Source organism: Stegodyphus dumicola, chromosome 6, assembly GCF_044657685.1.
Source record: "Stegodyphus dumicola isolate Sdum_Otavi_A_Nest chromosome 6, ASM4465768v1".
Taxonomy (NCBI): Eukaryota; Metazoa; Arthropoda; class Arachnida; order Araneae; family Eresidae; genus Stegodyphus; species Stegodyphus dumicola.
Window position 1 is genome coordinate 152,038,315 of NC_140773.1, and position 25,845 is coordinate 152,064,159.

Below are 25,845 nucleotides of genomic sequence, written 5' to 3' on the forward strand. Positions count from 1 at the left end.
CATCAAATTCGGTATCATCAGAAAAATGTAAATACCGGTGAACAAGATAAAAGCGTCAGTAAGACATAATTTTGGAAAAAAATGGAGTTGATGTTGAATGTCTCTTACTCCAGTATTGCTCAACTTCAGGCTTTTTTACAATTCCTTGCAAAATATTCAAAGCAAGAAACACTTGAATTTCGCGCTTTGTTGTTGGTTCCCATTTTTTTGCTCCGCTTTTCCTTCGTAGATTACTTCTTCGAATGGTCCGATCTGCATATTTATTGGTTTCAGAAACTATAATTTCAAGAAGATTATCATCAAAGAAAATATCAAGAAATTGTAGAGTTCCATTACTTAGATCAATATTTACATGAAAAGTTGGATTTGCTGTGAATGGAAATCGAGGTGGAGGTAAAGGAGGATTTGTTATATCTAGTTCACAAAAGTTTCGAACTTGAGTTAGGTCATCCGAACTTTCAGTTTCCTCATCACTTGAAAAGTCCGAAAACGAACTTTCATTACTTCCAGAATCATTTATGGAAATTTCAGATTCACTGTCTGATCCACTGTAAGAGTTATCATCTGTTATGAGATGTTCAAAATCACTCATTCTTCTACTTTTCAGCTTCAAAAGAAATAGAATTTGCAGCGAGCTGTATAGTAAGCAGATTGAGTCAAAACCAAATGACAACTTTCCCGCGTAAAAGATAAACTAGAAACTGGATTTGCAATCAGATCTTTCCTGGACTACTAGAGCCATCTGTTGGAAGCATTGCAAATTAATCAAGCATAAAATTCGGGCAAATCATTGCAAGAGAGGAAAAAAAAATCAGTCGCACGAGCGGCGTTCGGGCAAAACAGGGAAGGCCCCTTTTCAAGTGCCCGAACACGAGAAGTGGTTAATGATAAAAAAATTTATTTAACTACTATAGCTATCCCTCGCTACTATAGTATTATTTATAAAGACCTAGCTTGGCCAAGACTGATTCGGGTTTAACCATATTCTTTACTGATTTTTCAACTGTCAAAAGATTTATTAAATCCAGCATCAATTTACATCAGTAAAACATTTAAAGAAATGACTGGAAAGAAGTTCTGTAATTCTTTATTAAAAACTTCAGTTTTAATTTTTATAGAGCTTTGGATATAGCAAATTTTCATTTTAGAACTAGCCATGACTATTTTATAACCATCTCCTTTGTGTGGGTTTGATTAACTCACCAAGGCTGGCTGACATGACTACCAACTACCTTTCCGACTGCCCTGCTGAGAATAAACGTTTAAAATACTAAAGTTGGCACAGGATTAAAAAAAATCCAGTTAAAAATAAGGCAATTTTTCTCAAAGATTATTTTAAACCATTTATTTAAATACCTTAACAATCCCTGTACTTTAAATATGAACTATAACTTTTCTCTTTGTTATAATTTCAATTTCCTTCATGCTTTTAAACAAACTGTAAAACTAGCAGTGAATCTACTTATTATTTTACATGAAAGAACAGTTAACTTGTTTTCATTTTAGCAATAATTTAACATTTTAGAATATGGCAACATACTACTGCATTTTTTGATTAAGTAACATATAAGCAATCATTACTCTTAAATTTGAGAAAAAGGCATCACACAAGAACAAAATTATGCATTTTTCAAATCAGACATACTGAGATTAAAATATTCCCATTTACTTAATTACAAAGCACATATGACAAAATAAAATGTAGCTTGCAAAATTTAATGATCTATAAGAAAACTAATATTGTAAGAATTACCTCCAATTGCCTCATGTAGTTATAAATATCATTCACATAAATGCTGACAAGCTGTGGATTTTTAGCATCTTCTGCATCAATATCATTAACATTTTCTGGCAGTTGATTTGAAGAATGAGATTCTATAATTATTGGCAGATCTTTCTTTATTTCCTGAACACTTTCTAGAGCCTAAATTACAAATTATGTTGAAAGAAATGAATAAACATATTAAGCACAAATTAAACAATCTTCTCCCCCTTCTGAATTATTTTATTACTTCAGAGTACCAAAGAAAAATACTTAACTATGAAAGGATGATTGGTTTTAATAAAAAAGAGCAAACAATATTTAGAAATATGACACACTGTAATGTTGGATTCATTTTCTTTAGAAAGGATTTTAACTAAAAATAATCAATTGCTTGTTTGAGGTAAACAAATCAAATTTTTCACTTTGCTTTGCTCTAAATAAACACTAATTTCTGTATTTCTTAGTTTAGGAAACAAAAAAGTAATATCAAACCGGCATTCTACAGGCTCCAACTTACAACAAAACTTGCTAGTGGACAATGCTTTAACATCATTTACAAAACTTTAAAATGTAAGGCACTTTAGCTGTTAATTTTTAATCAACTGTTAATTATAATTATGTTAAAACTTAAAATAATCAAATATGAAAAGTCGAATAATTAAACACACTTCTTCTGAATTGTATACATCATTAATTAGAAATTCTCATTATTACTCAAGCAGAAATATCTTTAAACCTACTGATATATTAATGAACCAAATATTTTAAATCACAGATAATCTTAAATAAAATTAACATCCATAAATCATAATTGAAGTTTTTACAATGAAATTCTGAATTTTACAGGGAAATAAAGAAACTTTAAATCTAGACAGAGACAAGAAAAATGCTCATAACTCATTTATTAATCGTGAACGTAAAGATTTACAAGTAGCAAGCTTCGCAAGCATTATAAGTTCATAATCAGTCATTTTTTTTAAAAATAACAGTCCATTAATTTTCTTCACGTTTCCTTGAATCTTCACTTCAAAAGTTTTTTTTAAACCTAAATTTGATCAAAATGCTAAAAAAAGGGGGAGTAATTTAATGAGCTTTGGTGGAGGGAGGGAACAAGCACGGCAGAATCTGGAAACTTTGCGTTCGAAAGCTGCTTCAGATGTTCTCAAATTAAAATTGGGAAGTTATGTTCAATTAAAAACCAAATTAAATAGCATTTAACTTTTACAACATTTGTTTCATTGTTTTATAAAGAAATGTGATATTTCACTCTATTTTAGAATAGAAATTTATGCCTTTAAGAAAGTACACGCGGATTAAAATTACCCTTTATGATATGTGCAACCAAAAAAAATCAATTCTGCTAGTGCAGAGTGCACGATTTGCACAACTTTAGATGCTCTAACCCTCTTGCTGTGCATCCCGCAATTTCCCCTGGCAATGTAAAAGTAGCAAAATTTGCGCAACCCGCGATTTCCGCGGGGATTAATTTTTGCAGTCTATTTAACTGTGCAACCCGCTCTTTCTCCGTTCAAGGTTTCCTTTCGGCTTTTCTGTGATGTTTAATTTTTTATTTAGATGTGGGCTAACAGATAGCATTAGTTGTCCACATTTCTGCCAAATATACAAGAATACGTAAAGCAGCATTTTGCGAACGCTTTTCAGAGCTCAAAGATATATGGCAGGAAGCATTTCGCGAGTGATATGTCCTATATTCCTGATGATATTTCCGACACTGATTTCAAGTATATTGAAGATAGTTATAGCAATACTGATGAGAATTTCTCGGATTCCTCTGCAGATAGTGATGAATCTGAAAATTCAGTTTCTATTGAAAATGTTCGACAGTGGGGCAAAATTGATAAGCAAAATATTACATTATGTAAATATTTTCATTAGTATGCATGTTTTACCTTTATATTTTATAAAATAAATCATAATTTGACCAATATTAATTGTCAAAATTTTCCTTTTATATCATTCTTCAATTTCAGTATTCTGACAATCTTTTTCTATGATCTAATTCTATATTGAAAAAAACTCTTTTGCAAATTTTTTTGTATATTTCAAATATGTAATAAAAAATACACAATTTTTTAACCTATTTTGATAAAAAGTATGCAGTGAGAGAGTTAATGCATCGCATACTTGCCAACCTTTGACACTCAAAAATCAGATTTTTCACAATGGTAAAAAGACTTTTTAAATGATAAAAATATAGTTTTTAATAACAAATTAACTTTAAATAGTTACTAAGTCTTAAATGCAAGCAACACAAAAAGTACCTTACACATAAACATTTTTATTACTTGCATCGTTTACGGGGGGAAAGAAAGGGAAAAAAAAAGACACTTTAATCAGTTTTCGTGCAAATGTTATAAACAGTGGCAGATTTTGCTTTTGTTAAGAAAGAAACTTCATAAATATTGTTCATAGCAATTGCCACTTAGGTCTGCTTTTGCTAATAAAAGTTTTTCTAATGCGTCATTACTAATATCAGTTATGCAGCTGTTGGAACTGTTTCAATTTTTCCTTCCTTTTAGAACTCCTTTTAAGATAATATTAAACATCAACAATGTGTTTATCCACATTTACTGGTAAAGAAGCTGCCCCTTTTTCAGCTGCAAAATTTAAGAGGTGACAGGTGCACTTCATAAGCTGCAAATCTGAATTTTCCTTTCTTAAGATGCCTGCAACAACAGTCTTCAAGCCTGTTATTACTGGTGCATTATCGGCACCAAGTGCTAAGCAAATTATCCATAGAGAATGCATTTTCTTTTAAAGTTTAAATAATTAGCTGTGCTATATTAAAGCCTGTGGAGTGTCCTTCTAAAGTGGGGACAGAAAGTAAACTTCACTCAATTTCTGAAGACTTTGGATTACAAAAAGAAACAATTGGATAGAGTTTCAAATCGGTATTATTGCTTCCATTCGTAAAGAGGCAGGACGGAGCTGTTTTAATGCAATCAATAACTAAAGATTTATTTTTCAAACCCATTTCTTTAACAATTGCACCTGTTTTGGTCCTTGCAGTTGAGTATTTCTTAGCGATTTCATTACCGGGAAACATTTTCCTAAATAAAGCTGCAGCGTGCTCCGATGTATTCAGTGTCATGTTGTGCTCCAGTAAAAAGGCAGAGAACAGACATTCTGCAATAATAACTTTTCGGTCCTTTTTCTGGAGAAAAATGTAATTTTTCGTTTTTTTTTTTTTTTTTTTTTTTTTTTCAAAACGACTCATGTTCTCTTTGTGTATGCACATGTTTGAGAACATCTGCCCTTCCACCATGCGAAATTGAAAAATCGCAACGACAGACGGTACACATCGCAAATTTATTACATTTTCTTGAGGAAATAATGGAAGGAAAGTCAACTGTGTATGATTTTTGAAACGTACACGAGTATTTCACCTTTCTCACAGACATAACAAAATATGATTGTTTCTAAAACTATTTCCCGAAGGCACATGTGTAAGGATCTTAAGTTTTACTAACGTTTATTTTTATTTAAAATCTTTACTATCACTTCTTATTTTCTACTTCCGGCCAGAATTAAAAGCGTTAACTTATTTATGCAAATTTGTCTTGCGAACGCCAAGTACTTAAGTTGTGGCTTTTTGCCAAGCGAGAGAGAGGAAGGAGTTAGTCGAAGCAGGCCGCTTACCTTAGCAGTTTTACTCAGTTGCTGGTTGCCTTCAAGGCCAGAGGTTTAATCCTCGTGATAATTTTTAAACGTATTGTAGTGTTAACAGTTCTCTGTATTACATACGGCTTCCTGTTAATATAAGGCCCCTTGTTTATTATTCAAAAGTTAAGTTAGAGTTTAGTTTAATATTTTTTTATTCTTACATTCAGACCACAAGTAGTTGGTCTCTGTATTCCGAAGTACGGAAATTATTGTAAAGAGTGAAAAATAAAGGGTTTCATATACCCTTCCCGTGTATCTTGTCTACTTCCCACATTTATTGAACATAGCTTTAGTAAGCTCCCTGTTCCGAGTCAGGTCCTTGCATGTTCCCAAAGAAAGTAAGGCGGAACATTGAATCTGATACATGTACTCGCACAACTCAGGGCAAGATGAACGAAATAACTAAAGAACATACAACTAACAGCTTTGAGCTTATTGTGCTCATTGGTCGATATATGCCAGATGACACGCAGTGGAACTCAATGCCGATTGGAGAACGATGTTTCTGGATACGTATGCTCTCACTCACAAAGCAGAAATTCTCATCTGATTCGCAGTTTTGTTATAATCTAGATAAAATTCAACTGCTTTCAGACGTCCAAAATCACATTTTTTTTAGGGTTCATATAACGAAGTATTAAGCCAAGTTCCATAAAAATCGTGAGAAATTTTAAGAATAAGAAAAAGTCGGGAGAAATATATTGTAAATTGGGTTGGCGGGAGAGTGGCTGAAAATCGGGAGTCTACCGCCTAAATCAGAAAAGTTGGCAACTCTGTGCATGGAATTCCTGGCTTGATAAATGCACCACATTTTCTTACCATAATATTTAATATATTAACATCCATTAATAATATGAACTCTGTTAGTATCAACTTGATATGATTAATTCCAAGATTGCAACAGTTATTTAAAAGAAGTTTGTGGCCATGGATCAATGTGTAGATTGTCAGTAAAAATAGGCAGCCCTGACAGTACTGCTAAACATGATGAAAGTCTGTTTTCGAAGAAAACATTGTTGGATGCATCTTTCCTCCCAATTAGGTGTACGGCAGGATTTGTTGAGAAACAAAATGTTTCTTAGTAGCTATACATATCCACACTGCCAGAACTCTGTTTTAAAAATACTGAAGAAAATATTATTGATGGCATTATAATATACTGAGGGTGATAGATCAATCTCATTTTTAACGTTCTGTGCAGAATAGAAGATAAGCACCAACAAAATGTAGAAGTCTGAAAGAGCAATGCCTAGGGTATATGGTTGATGTGGCAAAAGATCCCATTCAAATCCAAATGGAGTCCAGACTGGCGAATGCAGACACATATAATCCCTGCACTATCTTAATGGAACATCACCTTTTTGCACCGGAATTTTACCTTGAGAGCAGAGTCAAAGCGAACTAACATCTCACGTACCCCTTAGTGTCAAGGGTTTTACATTTTCTCAGATACACTTTTTGGATAATACCACAGCAATCCTACCCAGATACAAAGCAGGTTCTTTTCGTTAGTTAAATTGTGCTTAGCAATGCTGCCGAAAAGCACAGACCAACCCGCTTTTTGGCCTGTGTTGTTGAAGCAAATCCACTTTTCATCACAAGTGACAATCCAGTATAAATTTTATATTTGCATTGATATTTGAACAGATTAACACAGGTTCGAACACATCTGTTCTTATCTACTCGAGTAGCTCATGTGGCAACCGGTGATTTAACTTCAAGTTTATACGATGCATAGCATGACTAATAGACATGGCACTAATATCTAACACCTTAGCAAGCTCTCGGGTAGTTGCATAATGATCTTCCATAAGTTCTCGCAGACGGGCCTCATCAACATCAGTAGGCCGGCCAGAGTGCTCTGTTTCTTAATGTCCTAATTCTCGTTTTTGAACTTTGGGCAAACCTTCACAGTGTCATATGATACAACATTAGTGCCTAAAGCTATACACATGATTTAGTGACATTCTGTAGCTGACTTTCTGCAATAGAACTGGAAGTAAATCATGGTTCTAATCTGGTAGCATAACAGTTCCATTTCAGACACCTTGTACTTACATATTTCGTAACACAGTGTTCTAAGCAAGTCTTTCTTTCAAATACCCAGAATCAGTTGACTAAATATGATTAAGCATGCCAAAGCAAACTGTTTGCGCAGATGATATTTGCGGTGGCGGGGAAACTTTCATTACAACCAGATATTTTAACTGCTATAAAAAAGTATGCTTTCCAGGTCAAAACTGAATGAACTTAATTAAATCATCTAAATTTCCTTTACGGCTGCTAAGTTATAATAGTTGTTATAGCTAATATTAGGAAATTGGAAGAATGGGATGTTTGTTCTTTCTGAAGTAGAGGATTTATTGCAGAAGGAATCATTTCTTCAATAAAGAAAAGAGAAACTAGTTTGCTAAACAATGAGATCTTGCTGGGTTCAATATATGTGGATCCAAAACACCGAATTTTCTTGGATATCGAACAAATTAAAAAGGCAAAGAAAGTCATCTATGAGCTTTCGTTAAGAATGAAATTATTCTCAGAACAATTGGAGAATTCAAATCAGGTCAGTCAAACTGCAGACACTGCATTTGAGTCCATCATCCTCTTCCAGTGAATTAAATTTGCGAAATATTTTTGTATAATATTGAAAAGGCTAAGGGCAAAGCGAATGAAAATAAAGAACCAAGAGCCTTTAGATATAAAAATGAAAAATACAAGATTTCCACACGGCCTTTGAAGAAATAGAGAAATATGACTGCCCTTGCAAGACACCTCTTTTAGAACTTATAAAAAATCTGTCCTGAAAAGTTAAAAGAAGTAGCCCTATTAGTAATAGCTCTTCCTCCTGCTCAAGTTAATGTGGAAAGACTCTTCTCAGCTCTGGAGTTTATCAAATCGGATCTATGGCCCTCCAACAAAGATCTTGCCGAAGCTGTACTCTTTCTTAGAAATAACTAATGCCAGTTTTTACATTTAATAATAAGTGCTAATTAATATAAATAATTTGCTATGCCATCAATTTTTTCTGTAGCATCTATTACTTCTTTTGTATAAAAAAAAAACAAGCTGTAACCCATGTGTATATGTTTACATATATATGAGGGAGCCGGAGTCTTTAAAATTCCAGTCTGTCATTTTCCCTATCTACTCCACAGCCCTGCTTTTGAGGACAAAAAAATTGAGTAAAAAAACTTGAGGACCGCACAAACCGACATATGAAAGAAAAACCTATTCACACACACAAAAAAAAAAAAAAAGGAAATCGAACAAATGAAAATTTTAGTACATTTAACAGCATTTTCTTCAACTATCAAAGAAAAACTTGGAATATTCTGCCCTAAATTTCTAAAGTCACCTACTAACATTTTCATTGCCAAACTAGCCTTAAAATGTCTGAAATGTAAAAGCAGCCAAATCTGGTGATACACAACAGAAGTAATATTTAAAAAAAAAAAAAAAAAAAAAAAAAAAAAAAAAACACAATGAGAGTAAATGAGAGCAATTAAAATTAACATATACAACCAAAGAGAGAATTTTTAAAATGATTTTAAAACAATTCATTGATGGTACTAAAAAGATAAGATTTATGAGCAGCATTAAGTTTTTCAAAACTGGTTTTACAATACCTTTTTTATATCATTCCTTGTTTTCATTGGCTTCAGAACTTTTTTATCTGCATTTTGCTTTAAAGTAATAGCTTTAGGATTGTCTCTAAAAGATGCCTGAAATAAAAAAAAGAAGATTAATTAATATATAAAAGAATTTTTCAATCGTTTTTTTAAATTCAGTATTTGCAGCAATAGTTTACAAGTTATTTTTAGCTATATTGCCATACAGAAGTTAAAAAAATTTATGTTAATGCTTCTCTGTATAAAACCCCCCAAAATGCAAATCAGTGATGCCACCAAATTAGCTACATTTGTATCGCTTAATATGGCAATCCTGATGGTAACGCAGTTTTTCATTTTGCTGCTAAAAAAAAAAAAAAAAAAAAGGGAGGAATTGTTTTTGTATTCAGAATTACATAACAGTCCATTATGAAACTAAGTCTATATATGTGGAAAATTTTTACCTTCACGTGTATGTGTATTGTCTGGTAAAAAAAAAAAAATAATAAAAAAAAAATCTTTGTACGAACAAAATTTAGCTTGCTATTACTATATGTAGAATTTGTAAGAATAAAATTCTCTGTGAACAGTATATTTGGTAAGACTACCCTTTACCTTTATATACATATATTGTACGACTTTTGAGACAAAGTGAGGTTATCATGTAGCTTAAAAAATACCTCCAGTTTTTGTCTATCAGGAAGTGATAGACAAAAACTGAGGGTATTTTTGAATTCAGAGACCAAATGTTAGTCAAAAGCAAGCGACAGACCAGACAATGAAATAGCTATTCCACAGTGAAAAGAATATAAGAACACGCCCACGTTTCATGAACACTTACAAGCTTTTCACAATATTGGGATAATGAATACATATCCTGGAATTTAACCATATGGTATTTTCCAGTTCCTTAACTTTATTCCTGAATGAAAACCTTAGGCCTTACATGAAAACTGCATTTTCATTTATTTCTTAATTTGGGGGGAAAACTGCTGTGACCTCGACATTTAAAGAGTAATTGAGAATTTTGATGAGAAAAAATGAACTTTTATAAAAACTAATTTAGTTCTTCCAAGGTTTTGAAAGGATGGTTTACCTTAACAGCTGCTCCACTGCCCAAAATATTTATCAGATAAATCTAGCTTCTAAGAAAGTGCTGATGAGAGCAGACACAGAACTGATAGAAACAATTTACAGTTTGCACTCACTTTGCTGGTAAAACAATTAATGATACAATTTATATTATACATAAAACCTAAGAAACTTCCTAATATAATTCTTATTGGCAACTCAGAATCAAAAAAATATATGAACAATTGTTTAAAGTAATAAATGATGTAGATAGTTTTCATAAAATTTTAGATGCTTTATTAAATGTTTCTAATCCATAAAACAAAGATTTTTTTTTAAATGTCACAAAAACATCTATTTCTATATTCAAAACCTAATAATAGTGATAAAAACCAAAATCTGTAACATTCATTATAGAACAACTTTCAAATCTTAATTGTAAAAATGAAGATATTTATTATTAATCACAGATATTCTTTACTATTTTATATTCTATTTGTCCCTATGAATAAATTTTTTTAGAAGCAATTCAGATCGTGAATCGTTTTGAAACACCTAAAAATGATTTTTTAAGGTACGATAAAGTATTATCCTTGATTGACCTAATGATGTTATGATATTGAAGTTCATACCCAAAGTTCAAAACTGCAAAAATTATATTTATTCAGTCCAGTATTATAGATATTATCTGAAAAAGTGCAATTTGAATAAATACTGTTCGAATGAAAACATGTAAACTATCAAGCTGTTTCAATAGACTTTACAAATCGTGTAACATTTGTATATCAGATGTATGACAACAAAATGTGAATGATTTAAAAGCAACCCAAATTTTAAAAATGTATTTGAAGTAAATCAATAGAAAATACTTCAGTAAATGTCATCGACAATATAAAAGGAAACACGGCTGACTTAATATACTATTTATGTCAATATCGAGGGGAGAGATTTTTTAACAAACGAAAGTCTCATTTCAGACTTCTACTGCATGTTCTTTCTTTTACCCATTGCTAGCGACATCATGATCCCAGTGCCAAGGATTTGTTCTTTCAATAGCAATGGTTAAAAAGATAGGATTATAACAGTATAAATGAAAAATCTCATTACAAATTTTACAATCATTTCAGAAAATAATACCGAATGTATAGGCCTTTATATTTATATCTAGTTGATATAATTAGGTACAAATCTATTCATATACATCTCTCGTGACAGTAATGGCACAGCTTATAGCATACATTACAAAAATCAAAATTCGGTACTATATTTGCTTCTGGTCAAATGACTATAATCGATTGATTATGAACAGTTATTCAAATGAAATCAAGATATTGATATTACTACAAAATGAATTTCCATTGCAAAATTTTACTATTCTAGATTTTGAAATTTCTACGGCTAAGACCACCACCAACAAAAATATCTTACAAATGCAAGAAATGCTTAACCTTTATTAAAACAGGTATCAGAGCCTTCAGTTTTCAGATATTTAACTGCTGAAGGTATAACCAGGAAGCCATACATCTACATGTTTTTAGCTTCTGTTGTTTTACGTCAGTTACTGTTTTCCCTAAATTGAAAGCCATGAGGTTACAGACTTTCCCCTCTAGCTCATATGATGTCTTGGCAAAGAGTCAACAATATATTTCACATTCTTCTGCACTGGAATCTTGATTAGAAGTTCGGAGACTTCTTATATGGATTAATTACATAGGTTTCTTTACAACGTAAATCTTGATCGCCATCATAATATCTTTCATACAACTTTTCTTCGTACCACTTGAAATGATTCAAAAGAATTCGTATGATAGGAGGAGGAATCTGTCTATAGTATTTACTTCATGCATACAATCAACCATATGTTGAACAATTTGTTCTATAGACACAACTTCATAATGAAATTCTTCTCGATCTCCGATTTTTGAGAATTTAATTGTAAAGAAAACGGTTCATCTTTAACTCATTACTAGAATCAGCATCATATTGTTCATCGTTACCAGTGTCCATTTTATGGAAGATGAAAGAAAAATGTTGCTATTCAGACACAGAAGACTAACTAAAACAAATGTCAATGAATTTAAAAGCATGTATGACACTTATTGATTATATATTGCAATTAACATCACTGAATTAAAATAATTCACTTGACTGCACAGAATCGTTCTCGGAAACTTTATTGAATCACGATGATTCATTCAATAGCGAAGAATCATAGTCCTGAAAACTTCATTATATGGAATTGGATCTTCGACTCCTTTAAAGCAACTCTTGGAATTCTTAAAACACTGGTTTTTTAAGTGGATAAACTATTTTATCCAGTTAAAAAACAAGGATTAGATAGAGTTGCCATCAGAAAAAAACAGGTGATATTGGAAAGGTGATGAAAGTAAATTAGGAAATATAATAAGAACCATGCAGTTCAGAGGCAGTGAGATTTTAAAAGGAAATCTGGCAAACTGTGTTTGGTAGCTGTTCACGATAGGCACGAGAGCACATTATGGGATGTTATAAAGAAGTGGATAAAGCTAAGAACCACAATTTACTGACAGTTGGAAAAGCTACAACTGTTTAAGTTCTGGAGGGTTTTGAGCATTAAAGATAAATCATAGTTTCAGTTCCGTTGATTCAGAAATGAGATGCCATACAAACACAATAGAAAGTATGTGCAAGCTCCTCACTAACACATAATTGGTAAACAGATTTAATTAAAATTTAATTTATAGTTTCATTAAATCTTGTAAGGAGCACAATACCGATGAATTTAACAAGTTTCTAAAAAATAAGGGACTTAAACTGGGCAGTTTTAAATTTGTTCGTAAACTTACCTACCATGATTTTGTAAATTTTTCTTATTTCATTTCCTTATTTTTAATTTATATTCCAAACTTCCATTTTCAATATTACTGCTTAAAATATGCATTTTCAATTTCACTGTTTAAACATAGATTTCAAATTCACTTTTAATTTTTTTGCTTAAAACCTGCATTTTCAATTTAACCGCTTGCCTATGGCTTGGCAACTTTTTCAATTTCCAAGCCAAAAAATCGCCAATAGGATCCTATACACAAGCCATCTTATCTATAATTAAAGAAAACAATCTTGCTGTATTCACCCTTATTTTTATGTTCGAAAGTTGGACTGACATTTGCACTAATAATGATCACTCATTTGACAAGAGAAAAGCTACGAACTACGATGTTTTAATGTATTTTCTTTAAAAAATATTAATTTTTTATTTTCTGGAAATTAAGAAAGTTGCATCACTCTTCCAAAAATGAGACATTTTACATTGCTCATCAAAATTAAAGGTTATTGAGAAAAAATACAAAGGCATCAAGAGGTTGGAATGTATGAGAGGAAAACCAATGATTTGCAACTCCCTCACTCTAGCTTCTAGACAGAACACCATTCAAAAACAGTGAGAAAGCTAATCCGATCTCGCCATGAATTCGCTACAACCAACAGCAAGAACTAAGTAAACAATTGAATTGAGATGTTTTCCTTCCACTTTTTAATCGACATGAGAACATTCTGATATTTTCTCGATAACAAGAGTACAATCACTAGTTTAATTTTTCCGGGAAAGCTTTCAAATACGTCTCGAGACAATTTTAATAACAAATTCTACTAAAAATAGCTAAATAAATACAAAAACCGCAACACTGCACGTCCCGAGCAGTACAATGCCTGGACAGGAAGCCAAACTTACAATTAAGGCACCAATGCACCAACAAACAATAAATGCAATACTGTATTTGACGGCATATAAGACACTTTTTTTCTACTAAATTTGGTGTCAAAAAAGTTACCTGCGTCTTATACGTGAAGGAAACAGGTTAACTTTCAATGCTGAATGCTATTTTCAGCCTGGATAAAAGTCTAGACACATAAATTTTTCTACATCTACATAATTATTTTGCGCAAGCATGAAATATCTGTCGTCCAAAAGCGCCAAAGCTCGAAGCTGATGTCGAAGTTCGAACAGGTTCGACAGTCACACTATGCCTATGGAGCCTTTCCTTCTTTACATAGACTTTCTTCGACTCGGCCGACACACGTGCCGGTATTGGTGCTACTCTGTATAAATGCGTCTGTATTGCTGCTTAAAACTATTTGTTTAAAAAAAATACCCTGGAAAATATCACTACAGGAAACAAGAGATTAAGCTCTACAATTCAGTATAAACTAGGAGTGTTAAACTATGCCAAAGTGCATGAAAACAGAGCAGCAGCAAGGCATTTCGGTCCACCACCTACCGGAAAAATTATACATGCCTGGCGACTGCAGGAACATCGACTGAAGACTGCTAAAAAAACAAAAACATAACCTTCGAAGCCCAGCTCCATCTTGGCCTGAACTTGAAAAGGCCGTAAAAATGTGGGTGATAGATAAAAGGAAATCTGGGATAAGTGTTTGAACCAAAATGATAATCAATGAGGCCAAAGGATTTGCAGAAAAACATGGGAATCTGAACTTTATCTTTACAGCCAGCAGATTATGAAGAAAAAATACTAGCATTTCATAGGTTTGTTATAAATGCATGCAAGAGAACTTGCAGAGCTCGGTCAAATAGGAAATATGGATGAAATTCCACTCTCATTTGATGTGCCATCCAACAAGACTGAGTAATTAAAGGGTCTAAATCAATAACCATAAAAACCACAGGTCATGAAAGAACCCGATATACAGTAGTGGTAACATGTTGTGCTGATGGCACAAAACTACCGCCGTTTTTCATATTTGAAAGAAAAACTTCCAACGGGTGCAATTGTTCATGTTCATCCAAAAGGCTGGATGGACGAAGCTGGAATGAAACTGTGATTACAGAATGTATGGGCAAGGTGACCTGGTGGACTCGTAAAAAAAAAACACCCTCTCTTTTGGTTTTGGATCAGTTTAGCGCCCATAGAATAGAAACCATAAAGAATAAAGCGAGAGAATTAAAAACCCAGATAGCTGTCATTCCTGGTGGACTGACTAGCCAATTGCAGCCTTTAGATGTATTGGTGAATAAGCCATTTAAGGAAAAAGTGCGAGAACGATGGAACAAGTGGATAGGAGAGCCACATCACACCCTCAGGTAGAATGAAGCGGCCCTCTATTTCACAAGTGCGAAAGCGGGTAAAAAGATCTTGGGAGGACGTAAAGGCTGAAGTAATTGTTAAGTCCTTTAACCTGCGGAATCGGTAATCCTCTTGACGGAACAAAAGACGACGCATTATTCGAAGAAGGTGATACTTGCGATGATGATAATGGTGAAAAAGAATTTTATGGTTTTAAAAGTGATTAAAATCTTAATTTCATGATAGGCAATGTTTTCCTTGAATCTGTGTTTTTTGTTGTTTCTTCTTTATTTTGTATTATGTTTGATTGCTTGCCGTTCATTCATTATTGAAATTTACATATGTTCAAAATACCTTGCCGTTTGTTAATTTTCCTTAATAAAAATGTTTGGTAATTGCATTCAATGATTGTTTATTTGGCTTTTATGAAACGCAAGAACTAAAAGAGACCACATTTTAAGTTGTGGTACCGCGCTCTTGCGCGGACTATTGACGTTTTTTTCTTGTGTGTGGGGCCTTCCAAATAAGGGTGCGTCTTATATGCCGTCAAATAAGATAAATATGAATGCTACGATACCTTCCTGCTCCAACAATGTACCCGATCCTCAGACTGTGACCAAAAGACTAAGAAGCGAACATAGAAAGCACTGTATCAGATGTACTTTGTCCACGTTTCTTAATTATAACCAGCTCTAAAGAATTGAAAAAATGTCACCCTTTCTAATAAACAAATATCTTTTGTCTTCTGTAGGAGAACGAAAAAATACTAAGACTTCGGTCTGGAGACATTTTGATAGAAACTTTGTCCGGAAAGCAGGCTAATAGTCTTTTGAAACTTAACCAATTTAGAACAAGCAAACGTTGCAGTTAAGCCACATAACACTCTAAATTCGTCCCTAGGAGTAATCTCTGAAATAGACTATCAGTAACTGAAGAGGAATTTGTGAAAGAGTTAGGAGATCAAAATGTGTGGGGTGCTCATAGGATCAAAATACAGAAAGGTCGACTCATACCCACTAAACATGTCATACTAACTTTCAAGTCTCCTAACCTGCCTAAAAACATCAAAGCTGGATACCTAAACTGTTCAGTCAGGCCATGTATATCGAATCCCAATGTGTTGCTTTCAATATCAGCGCTTGGACATGGAAAGATCTCTCGTCGCGGTGGCCTCGAGTGCGCTCGATGTTCCATCGTAAGCCATGCTAGTGAAGGCTGCTTTGCTGCCCCCTTGTGCATAAACTGTAAAGGCAAGCATCCAGCGTTTTCAAGATCATGTCGGAAATGGCAGACAGAAAAACAAATTCAAAACAAAGTTACACAAAAGATATTTGCAGAAGCCAAGACCTAATAAATCTTATGCATCCGCAATAAAACATTCAGATCAATATCGACGCAAACCACAATAACCGCACAGAAAAAAGAACTAGTAATGACAGAAGATCCTAGAAACCAAAATTGGGGAGGGATAACCTGATTTTGAAAGTAGTACGCCGGAGACTGCATCAAAGGAAATAAGATGTCCAACAGAACAAACATAGAGATGGTATCAAAGAGAAAAATAAACAAAAACCCAGGACCACCAGTCAGCATTCCATTGCAAGCACGAGTTCAGGACGAAATGGACGTTGAAGGGTTATCCCTTCCGAAACGTCCTTTGCCTCGAGAATCAAAACAACACCGCCATAATGGGTACATTTATTTTGTGGAATTTCCGGACTTTTCGTCAAAAGATGGATAACAGAAAGGATTTAATAAACATGTATCAACCTGCCTGCCTTGCGCTTCAGGAGACCTTGTTAAAACCAAACAGACATGCTGAGATATACCACAGTAAGAAAGGACAACCCATCTGGGATCGTGCCTGTGGTGGTGTGGGCCTTATCGCCACCCCACAATCTCCCATACATTGCTCTCCATTCAAGCCATGGTGGTTCAGATTAATTTACGCTTTTCAATCTCTGTATGCACCATTTGTTTACCCCCACATGAACATGTTGATCAGCGAGAGTTGGACAGAGTAATAGAGCAGCTCCCAGAACCTTTTTTGCTTTTAGGTGACTTCAATGCCCATAGCACCTTATATAGGGAAGTAGGGACACTAATTCAAAGGGCCGGCAGATCAAACAATTAATGGAAGATCATTTTATTTGTCTCACTAATAATGGAGAATACACTTTCATCAGCCGATTAGTGTGTTGTATTTTATATATGTTGGGTATGTGCTCAGTTATGATTACAAGATGTACACAAATATGTATCGGTGCTTAAAACTATTTGTTTAATTTGTTTATTTGTAATGCTTTTGACGGAACAGAAGATGACGCATTATTCGAAGAAGGTGATACTTGCGATGACAGAAACAATAGTGATGACGATATTCTCATTTTTGATGATGATAGTGAAGAGGATTTTTATGGTTTTGAAAGTGATTAAAGTCTAATTTCATGATAGGCAACATTTTCCTTGAATCTGTATTTTTTGTTGTTTCTGCTTTTTTTGTATTATGTTTGACTGCTTGCCGTTCATTCATTATTGAAATTTACATATCAGGTTCAAAATAGCTTGCCGTTTGTTAATTTTCCTAAAAATATGTTTGGCAATTGCATTCAATAATTGTTTATTTGGGTTTTATAAAACGCGAGAACTATAAGAAACCACATTTTAAGTTACTCTTGTTTTCCTTGTGTGTGGCCTTCTAAATAAGGGTGCGTCTTATATGCCGTCAAATACGGTAACTTAAATGCTAAATATAAATTTAGAAACAAAATGGATCATGGCCTTATTTACAATAATACACACTATGAACTATGGCCATAGTAATGAGCTAACCTGTTGTAAGACTTTAGGCTTAGAATTTGATGACTTATGAATGGGAAGCACAAGATTCGTTCAGCCTGTTTGGGACTGTGTATGAACCATAGCAGTGTGAGTGCAGTTTTTGACAGTTCTTTTTATCAACTGGGATTCCACAACCACGCCTCTTCTCCTTTGTTGAATCGATGTCAAGTAGCTTTGGTGTCAAATCGGGTCTTCATGTTCTTTGATGCCGAGTTGACTCGCTCTCGAGCAAAATTGTGCATCACTTCAAACTGGGCCTGAAGACCTTGGCTGTATTCCTCAAGCGACGAAGGCACATCCGGCAGGCGACCAAACAGATCATAAGGAAAGAGGATCCGAGATGGAGAATAGTCTGTACTCTTGAGTTTCTCTTCGATCCTAATATGATTTTGGCAGCTTTCTGAGCTGGATCTTTCAGACAAAGTGTCTGTGTTTCCAGGTGAGGATGCCTTCTGATGATGGATAGTTACAGGGTTTCACAAAAGTAATGGGACACGTGTGCTTTATAAAAGGAAACTGTAGTAAAATAAATTAAAAAAACATGTAAAAATTTTTTGTGTGTTTCATACTTAAATTTAGTAACAATTATTACATAACATACATTTTCTCAAAACATTAAAATATTAATTTAATAAAAATACAATTATTTAGAACGGAGCAAAAAATGGCTCACATGAGTGATGGGACACTTACTTTTACATCAAATATTTTACTTTTTAAAAGGTTTTAATATTTTGTTGGATTTCCTTTTACTTTTAAAACATGATTTAACCTTCTTGGGATGGATTCGACTAATTTTTTTGTGATTTCTGGAGTGATTTTACCCCATTCTTCTTGAAGCACCGATTTTAATTGTTGTTTTGAAGAAATGGTGTGTTTGCGAATTCTTGATTCTAATTCTTGCCAAATATTCTCTATGGGATTTAAGTCTGGAGATTGTGGTGGTGTTTTTATTATTTCAGGATAGTTATACAGCAGCCAAAGTCTAACATTCAAAGCAGTGTGCTTGGGGTCATTATCCTGGTAGAATTTAAAATCGTTATGAAGGTTCAATTTTTTGTGCTGAAGACTTCAAATTTTGATTTAAAATGTCAATATACTTGTACTGATCCATTATATTGTCAATAAAAACAAAATTACCAACTCCAGCGGACGACATACACCCCCATACCATAACTCCTCCTCCACCATGTTTTACTGTTGGCACCAAGTTCTGTTTGCGAAATTCTTCCCTGGGTTTTCTCCACACCAAGATTCTACCATCAGAAGCAAATATATTAAATTTACTCTCATCAGCAAATATAACTTCATTCCAGTAATCAGAATTCTTATTTATGTTGGATTTTGCGAAAGCCAGTCTGAGTTTACTATTCTTTTCACTTACGAGGAATATTTTCCTGGCTGCTCTACCGCGATATCCAACAGATCGAATTACTCTTCTAATAGTCTCAGGATTAACAATTACATCATATAATGCTTGTAAATCAGCAGCAACTTTAAGAGCATTCATTCTTGGATTTTGTTTTAATATTTCGAACGATAATTCGCTTTCTTCCATTGGATAGCTTTGATGGTCAGCCAGGTCTTCTTTTATCTTGAATCATATGATTATTTTTATATTGTTTAGTGATATTGAAAACTGTTGAATGACTCAAGTTAACTGTTTCAGCTTTCTCTCTTATAGATTTTCCACATTCAATATGCAAATTAATAACTAATTTTCAAATTTCAGGCAAATTTTCTTTTCGTTTAGCATTCATGGCTGCACAGAGCTAAAAAACACAAAAATTCCAAAACAAACTGGAGAGAAATACTGCAGACGATTTTATAAATTATTGCCAATTGCTTTTGTGTAAAAATAAAAACCCCCAAAAATATCTTTATTGTAGTATGTAGTAGTATCTAATGGTGTCCCATCACTTACGTAAGCCATTTTTTGCTCTGTTCTAAACAATTGTATTTATTAAATTAATATTTTAATATTTTGAGAAAATGTATGTTATGTAATAATTGTTACAAAATTTAAGTATGAAACACACCCACAAAAATGTTTACATGTCTTTTAATTTATTTTATTACAGTTTCCTTTTGTAAAGCACAAGTGTTTCATCACTTTTTGAGACACTGCATGTGATCTGATTCTGAAAGCAATCCATCGTTTTTGCAGTCCAAGGAAAATTTGTATTTCCTTAACGAGTCCAATCTGAGTATGCAAGGATCTGTAATCTCTGTCACAAATGCCGTACAATGGTAGGCGGCACTTCCAAACGTGATGTGAACGTTTAACTTCCCATATATGGTGATTTTATGATCAGACACAGTCTGGAGAGTAACAGAGGATGGCGCTCATATGAGTTATCTTTAAACTGTTGAGCTAAATCTTTCTGAATGATGATAACATTAACTCCTGTGTCAATGATCACATAACAAGGAAGTCCATCGATGGATAGTCCATTACTGTTTTTAAATTTTAAATGCTATAAAGCAGTTTTTTCATTATCTGGCAATCCCCGTTCCTCGATATGTTCATTAATTTGTTTCCTCTGTTGTTGCTGGTAAATGGTCTTAATTTCCGTACCCTGGGATGTTCTGCAATTCCAAAATTTCGGTTCCTTATCACTCCTGTTCCGTCTTATAGCATTTAATTGTCTATCTTTTACATTTACTTGTTTATTGTCTCATGGCATTTAATCGTCTTACTTTCCACGCTCTGGGGTATTCTGCAGTTCCTTTGTTACGCGACCTTCAACACTGCATTCATCTCAAGGCATTGACTTGTCTGGACAAATTATCTATTTTATTTTCCCTGCCCTGGGTTTTTCTGCAATACCATCATATGTAACCTTTAGCACACATCTCCAACACCGTTCTCACTCCTACTCCATATCAAAAGTTGACTTGTCTAGATAAATCATCTAACGAGCAATCAACTTATCCACTGGCTGGTAGACTAGCACAGCTCTGACTGGGTTGCGACCTCTACGAGTTGCTTGGTGGGCTGCCTTGAATTTCATGGCGTACACTAGAGCCCTTTTCAAATCTTTTAACATCCACCATTCGTACAGCTTTCTGTATGCCGGATTTCCCTTGTTTTCATCGGGCACTCCGAAAAGGCAAGGTGAGACAGTCTTTCAACATCCGTGGAAAGTTCCTGGAGTGCTTGTGTGAGCTTTTGTTGATGGGATTTTAATTGACGCCTACTGTAATCTTTTATGCATTTCTCGCCGAAGCGCCAGATAAAGCTTCAAAATCTAGCCTTAGGTTTTCTGAAAGTCAAGAATATCTGCAGCATCTGCTCTCAGAGAAGCAGCAAGATGACAGGCCTTAGCTTGGGAACCCCATCCGTTCGCTTTTGCTACTATTGAAAATTGTCTTGTACACTTGCCAAGAGGTCTTTCCATCATATGTGGATAATTTCAGGGAAGGGGAAATTCAAAATGTGTCCTGCTGTCGCTATGCACTTTTTAGGCAACGGCAGCAGAAATCCTGTCATCAATTTGTTGTTGGACGACAGAAACTCGTTCTTTATTTGATCGCTTACAGAAGAAACTCTATAAATCAATCTGTGCTCTAAGGGCGAAACTATTTGTTCTTTGACAAGAAATTCTTTCTTCAGTTTGCCTAACTTTATTTTCAACTATGTCTATTCTGCCTTCCATAGCCTCAAATTTATTTTCTATTATGAAGGCAATTTCTCTTTTCATGTCTTCTTGTCCTGCTTCAATCTTTTCTTGACCAGCTTTTATCTCCATTTGACATGCTTCCATCTTTTCTTGACGAGTTTCCACCTTTTCTTGAACCAGCTTTTATCTCTTCTTGACGAGCTTCCATCTATTCTTGAACTGCTTTTATCTTTTCTTTGACAGATTCTTGGCCAGCCTTAATCTCTACTTTAACCTGTTAACTGAGGAATAAGCTTTCAGTAAAATCGTTTCACAACGGGGACTTTTTCTTTTGCAGTAATTTCAGCACATCGCAAGGAATAAATAAAAGAAAATTGTTTTAAAATATTTAATGATATTAAATATTAAAATTAATTATTTTTAATCCGGAAAAACAAATTAATTGAACGAATTTAAACAATTATTTCGTATGATATTCCCTAAAGCAATGGGGCATACACAAGCAACACTGCAGTCGAGACACCAAAATCTCGATTCTTTCCCAAGACCTTTGGAATGGCATAATTTGCATCTCCTCATTACATTTACTCTTGAAGAGTCGGAAGGTATATAGTCTGCAAAATGTCTTTCTTTTCTTTTGGTGTCAAAGATGATCGTCTTGTACTAGTAGATGGCAACTGCGATCCGTCTATATTTTTCAACACCTTTTCCTACAGTTTCGATAAGGAAATGAAGCCTATCTAGGTGACCACCATCTTTCTTGTATAAAAGATATGCATTCAAACACACCATGTCTAGTGCATGTAAAAATATCTTATAGTAATACTTTTTTACTTGGTTTCTAGCGATTTCATAAGTGTTCATTTGTCCGTCAGCAAGATCAACTCCTCCCATATTTTTGTTGTAGTCAGGTATAACTTCCGGTTTTGATATCGTTTTCCTTCGTTTTTCTATTTCTACAAATTTATTGTCCTCAATATAATTACATCCTTTTTGTCTTTCCATTTCATAATCATTATTTTGTCTCTGTACCTAGCAATATGTTTATCTTTTTTCAAAACACAATTTTTCATATCAGATGGTATTCCCTTTCTATTTTTTCACATTGTTCCTACAACATCGGTTTTTCTTCTGCACATCTTCTCAGTTAGATCAGTACTAGTATACCAATTACAGAGATATAGCGTATATCCCTTATCCAACAAATCGTGGCACAATTCAAGAACAATACGATTTGGTCCCTGTTCTGCATAGTTCGAATCATACTACGTGTCTTTACCTGTATATATAATGAAATCACTTATGTATCCGGATTTACTTTCACATATCTTATACAATTTAACACTAAATCGACTTCTTTTCGATAGAATGTACTGTTTCCAAGACAGTCTTCCTTGCCATAGCAAAAGAGACTCATCTACAGATATTTCCTTATCTGGTACGTGAGTTTGTTTCTCAAATAGCTCAAAATGGAATAGATTTTGTAGGTTTTTTTCTTGTAGACTTTTAGATCGAAAGCATTGTTATCACTAAAATCTAAAAATTTTACTAACAGTTGGAATCTTTTTTTCTGACATAGTTTTATAAAAAAATGGACTCTCCAGACTTTCTCGCTTTGTGAAATAAAGCTGATAAGAAGGTTTTCCTATTATTCCTCACAAAATTACTAAAAAAAATACTCTCATCTCTCGGTCATCTGTGTCAACCCACGATAGACATCTTGAACGCGGTTTCATGGAAGTATTTTTTTTAAAAAACTGTCCGGGGTATTTGTTCGATTGTTCCACAATAAGTTCTACAAAATTCTCATCGATAAATTTCTCGAAATAAAAAAGGCAATCCTTTTCTTCAGGTCCTTCAAATGCAAGTCTAGATTGAGATAAAAATGGAAAAGGCAATCTCAATATTCTTTCACGTTTCCATTCAGTTGATGTCTGTTGAGTATTTTGGTCTATAACATCATCATCCTTTGATTCAATGTCCGGACCATCAGTAAAGAAGTCGTTATCGCTTTCTTCCGAACTGGTACTTATTCTTAGAATTCGACGTCGTTTACCAAACCTCCCGGGCAATATTTCATCGCCACTTTCAGACATTTCAAAAATATTTTCTCCTTCACAATAATTTTTAGCCATATTTACAAAAAACTAACAATTACTCAAATCAACAAGACATTACTAATATGTAAAATACTGAAATGCAGACTAAAATGAAATTAAATTGTGCAAATTAGGAGTGTTATCACAATTTATGAGCGGACAAGTGTTTCCATTGATCGATTTTTCTTGAACAACGGTCAAGTGACAGATTGCAAAAAATGTAAGAAAAATTTTGTCATGCCCATTGAAATAGTCTTCCCAGCATGACGAAACATTTAGTCATGTCCATTGAAATAGTCTTCCCAGCATGACGAAACATTTCGTCATGTCCATTGAAATAGTCTTCCCAGCATGACGAAACATTTCGTCATGTCCATTGAAATAGTCTTCCCAGCATGACAAAACATTTCGTCATACCCATTGAAATAGTCTTCCCAGCATGACGAAACATTTCGTCATGTCCATTGAAATAGTCTTCCCAGCATGACAAAACATTTCGTCATACCCATTGAAATAGTCTTCGCAGCATGACGAAAAATTTCGTCATACCCAGTTAACAGATTAAATGAAGCAAAGGCTACAATCAACTGTCTTAACTGCTTTTCCATTGCTCTTGTAATTTGCGTTCAAATCTCGCTTCCTAAACAAAAAAGTATTGTGTGCGTACAGGTTCGTAATGGATTGAATGCCCAAGGTCGATAAAAATTGAATAAAATTTATTCTCATCACAACAAATAAAACAAAATGCTGAAATTTCTTCGGAGATATTCATAAAATATTGCAATAATGCATAGTAGTTATATTTTAAACTACTAAAAACATTTTACAGAACACAATTCAGAAACACTGAGAAAGCTAACCCCATCTCGCCGTGTATTCGCCACAACCAACAGCAAGAACTAAGTAAACAACTGAATTGAGATGTTTTCCTCCCATTTTTATAAGCTTTTTAATCGGCACGAGACCATTCTGATACTTTCTCAATTTTTCTGGATAGCAAAAAGTATAATTACGAGATATCTATTTATTAAAATGTTAAATGTGCGTGCTCCTGTATTTTAATCTTTCTCTTCAAATAAGTCTCACAATGCATTCCACGGGAATATAAAACAATTTTAATTACAAATTCTACTAAAAATAGCTAAATAAATACAAAAACTGTAACAATACTAACAGCACACCATTAAAACAGTAACCAACATCCAAGTTAAAGCTTTTTTTAAATCAGTTTATGATCTGCACATTTTAGTCTTTAAAGCATATTTATTATTCTTTTAATTGGCATTTTACTTCAATAGCAGCCTTTTAGAAATACACTCACTTCCAAAAGTTAAGCACGGAGAGGAAAATGCCAATTTCCGGAAGCCAATCAGAATTGAGGAGGATGCAATTCCCTGCAGAGGTAGACGGTAGTATGCAAATATGTTAGGTAACAGCCAATCGCGCTTTCATGTCAAGAAATATGCAAAAAAGGCAGTCTTGTAAGAAGCCAGCTTTATGAAGGGTTACAGAAGTTGATTGTAAGTGCTGATAGAAGGTGTTTTCTTTCGTAAAATTTATTTTCAAGACATACGTGTTTCTACGACTTCCAGAAGACGAATGGAAGATTCTGAGTGCTGGCATGCTGTGGGGGTGCATTGAAGCGGAATAGTTGATTACAGATGTTGCTCTTTTCTTCGGTGTTCATCATTCTGTAATTTTACGCTTATGGAAACATTTCCAAACAACACAGAAAGTTGGCCAAAGGCTCATAGCCGGTCGCCCAAGGGTTACAACCCTCCCGCGGATATATTGCTATTGTAGCCAAGCGGAATCGCAGAGAGACTTCCACATGTATGGCATCTACATCCATTGGTAAGGCGATATCTGCAGCTACTGTACTCCCGGGTACTTCGAGTTTGTGTTCCTCTATCCATCCAATCAAGAAGGGCATGATTACAATGGTGCCGGGAAAATCTCAATTGGAATGAGTCTTATTGAGGCAATGTCATGTTTACTGACGAGTCAGGATTTGCTCTGGAGCCAGATGACAAACGTATAAGGATATGATGTGAACAACGAACATGCAATCAGTCCCAAAACATCACGCAT

General features: G+C 34.0%; 1 protein-coding gene across 2 annotated transcripts in view; it reads right to left on the reverse strand.

Moving 5' to 3' along the window:
- The window catches only part of CycB (Cyclin B), a 74,671-nt gene that overhangs the window by 44,872 nt on the left and 3,954 nt on the right, over positions 1-25,845 (reverse strand). For both annotated transcript variants that reach the window (XM_085819038.1, XM_085819037.1), the window contains exons 3-4: positions 9,076-9,171; positions 1,754-1,924 (exon numbers count right to left, since the gene is read on the reverse strand). In XM_085819038.1, coding sequence (XP_085675164.1) covers positions 1,754-1,924; positions 9,076-9,171 — 267 coding nt within the window. The remainder of the gene's footprint in view (positions 1-1,753; positions 1,925-9,075; positions 9,172-25,845) is intronic.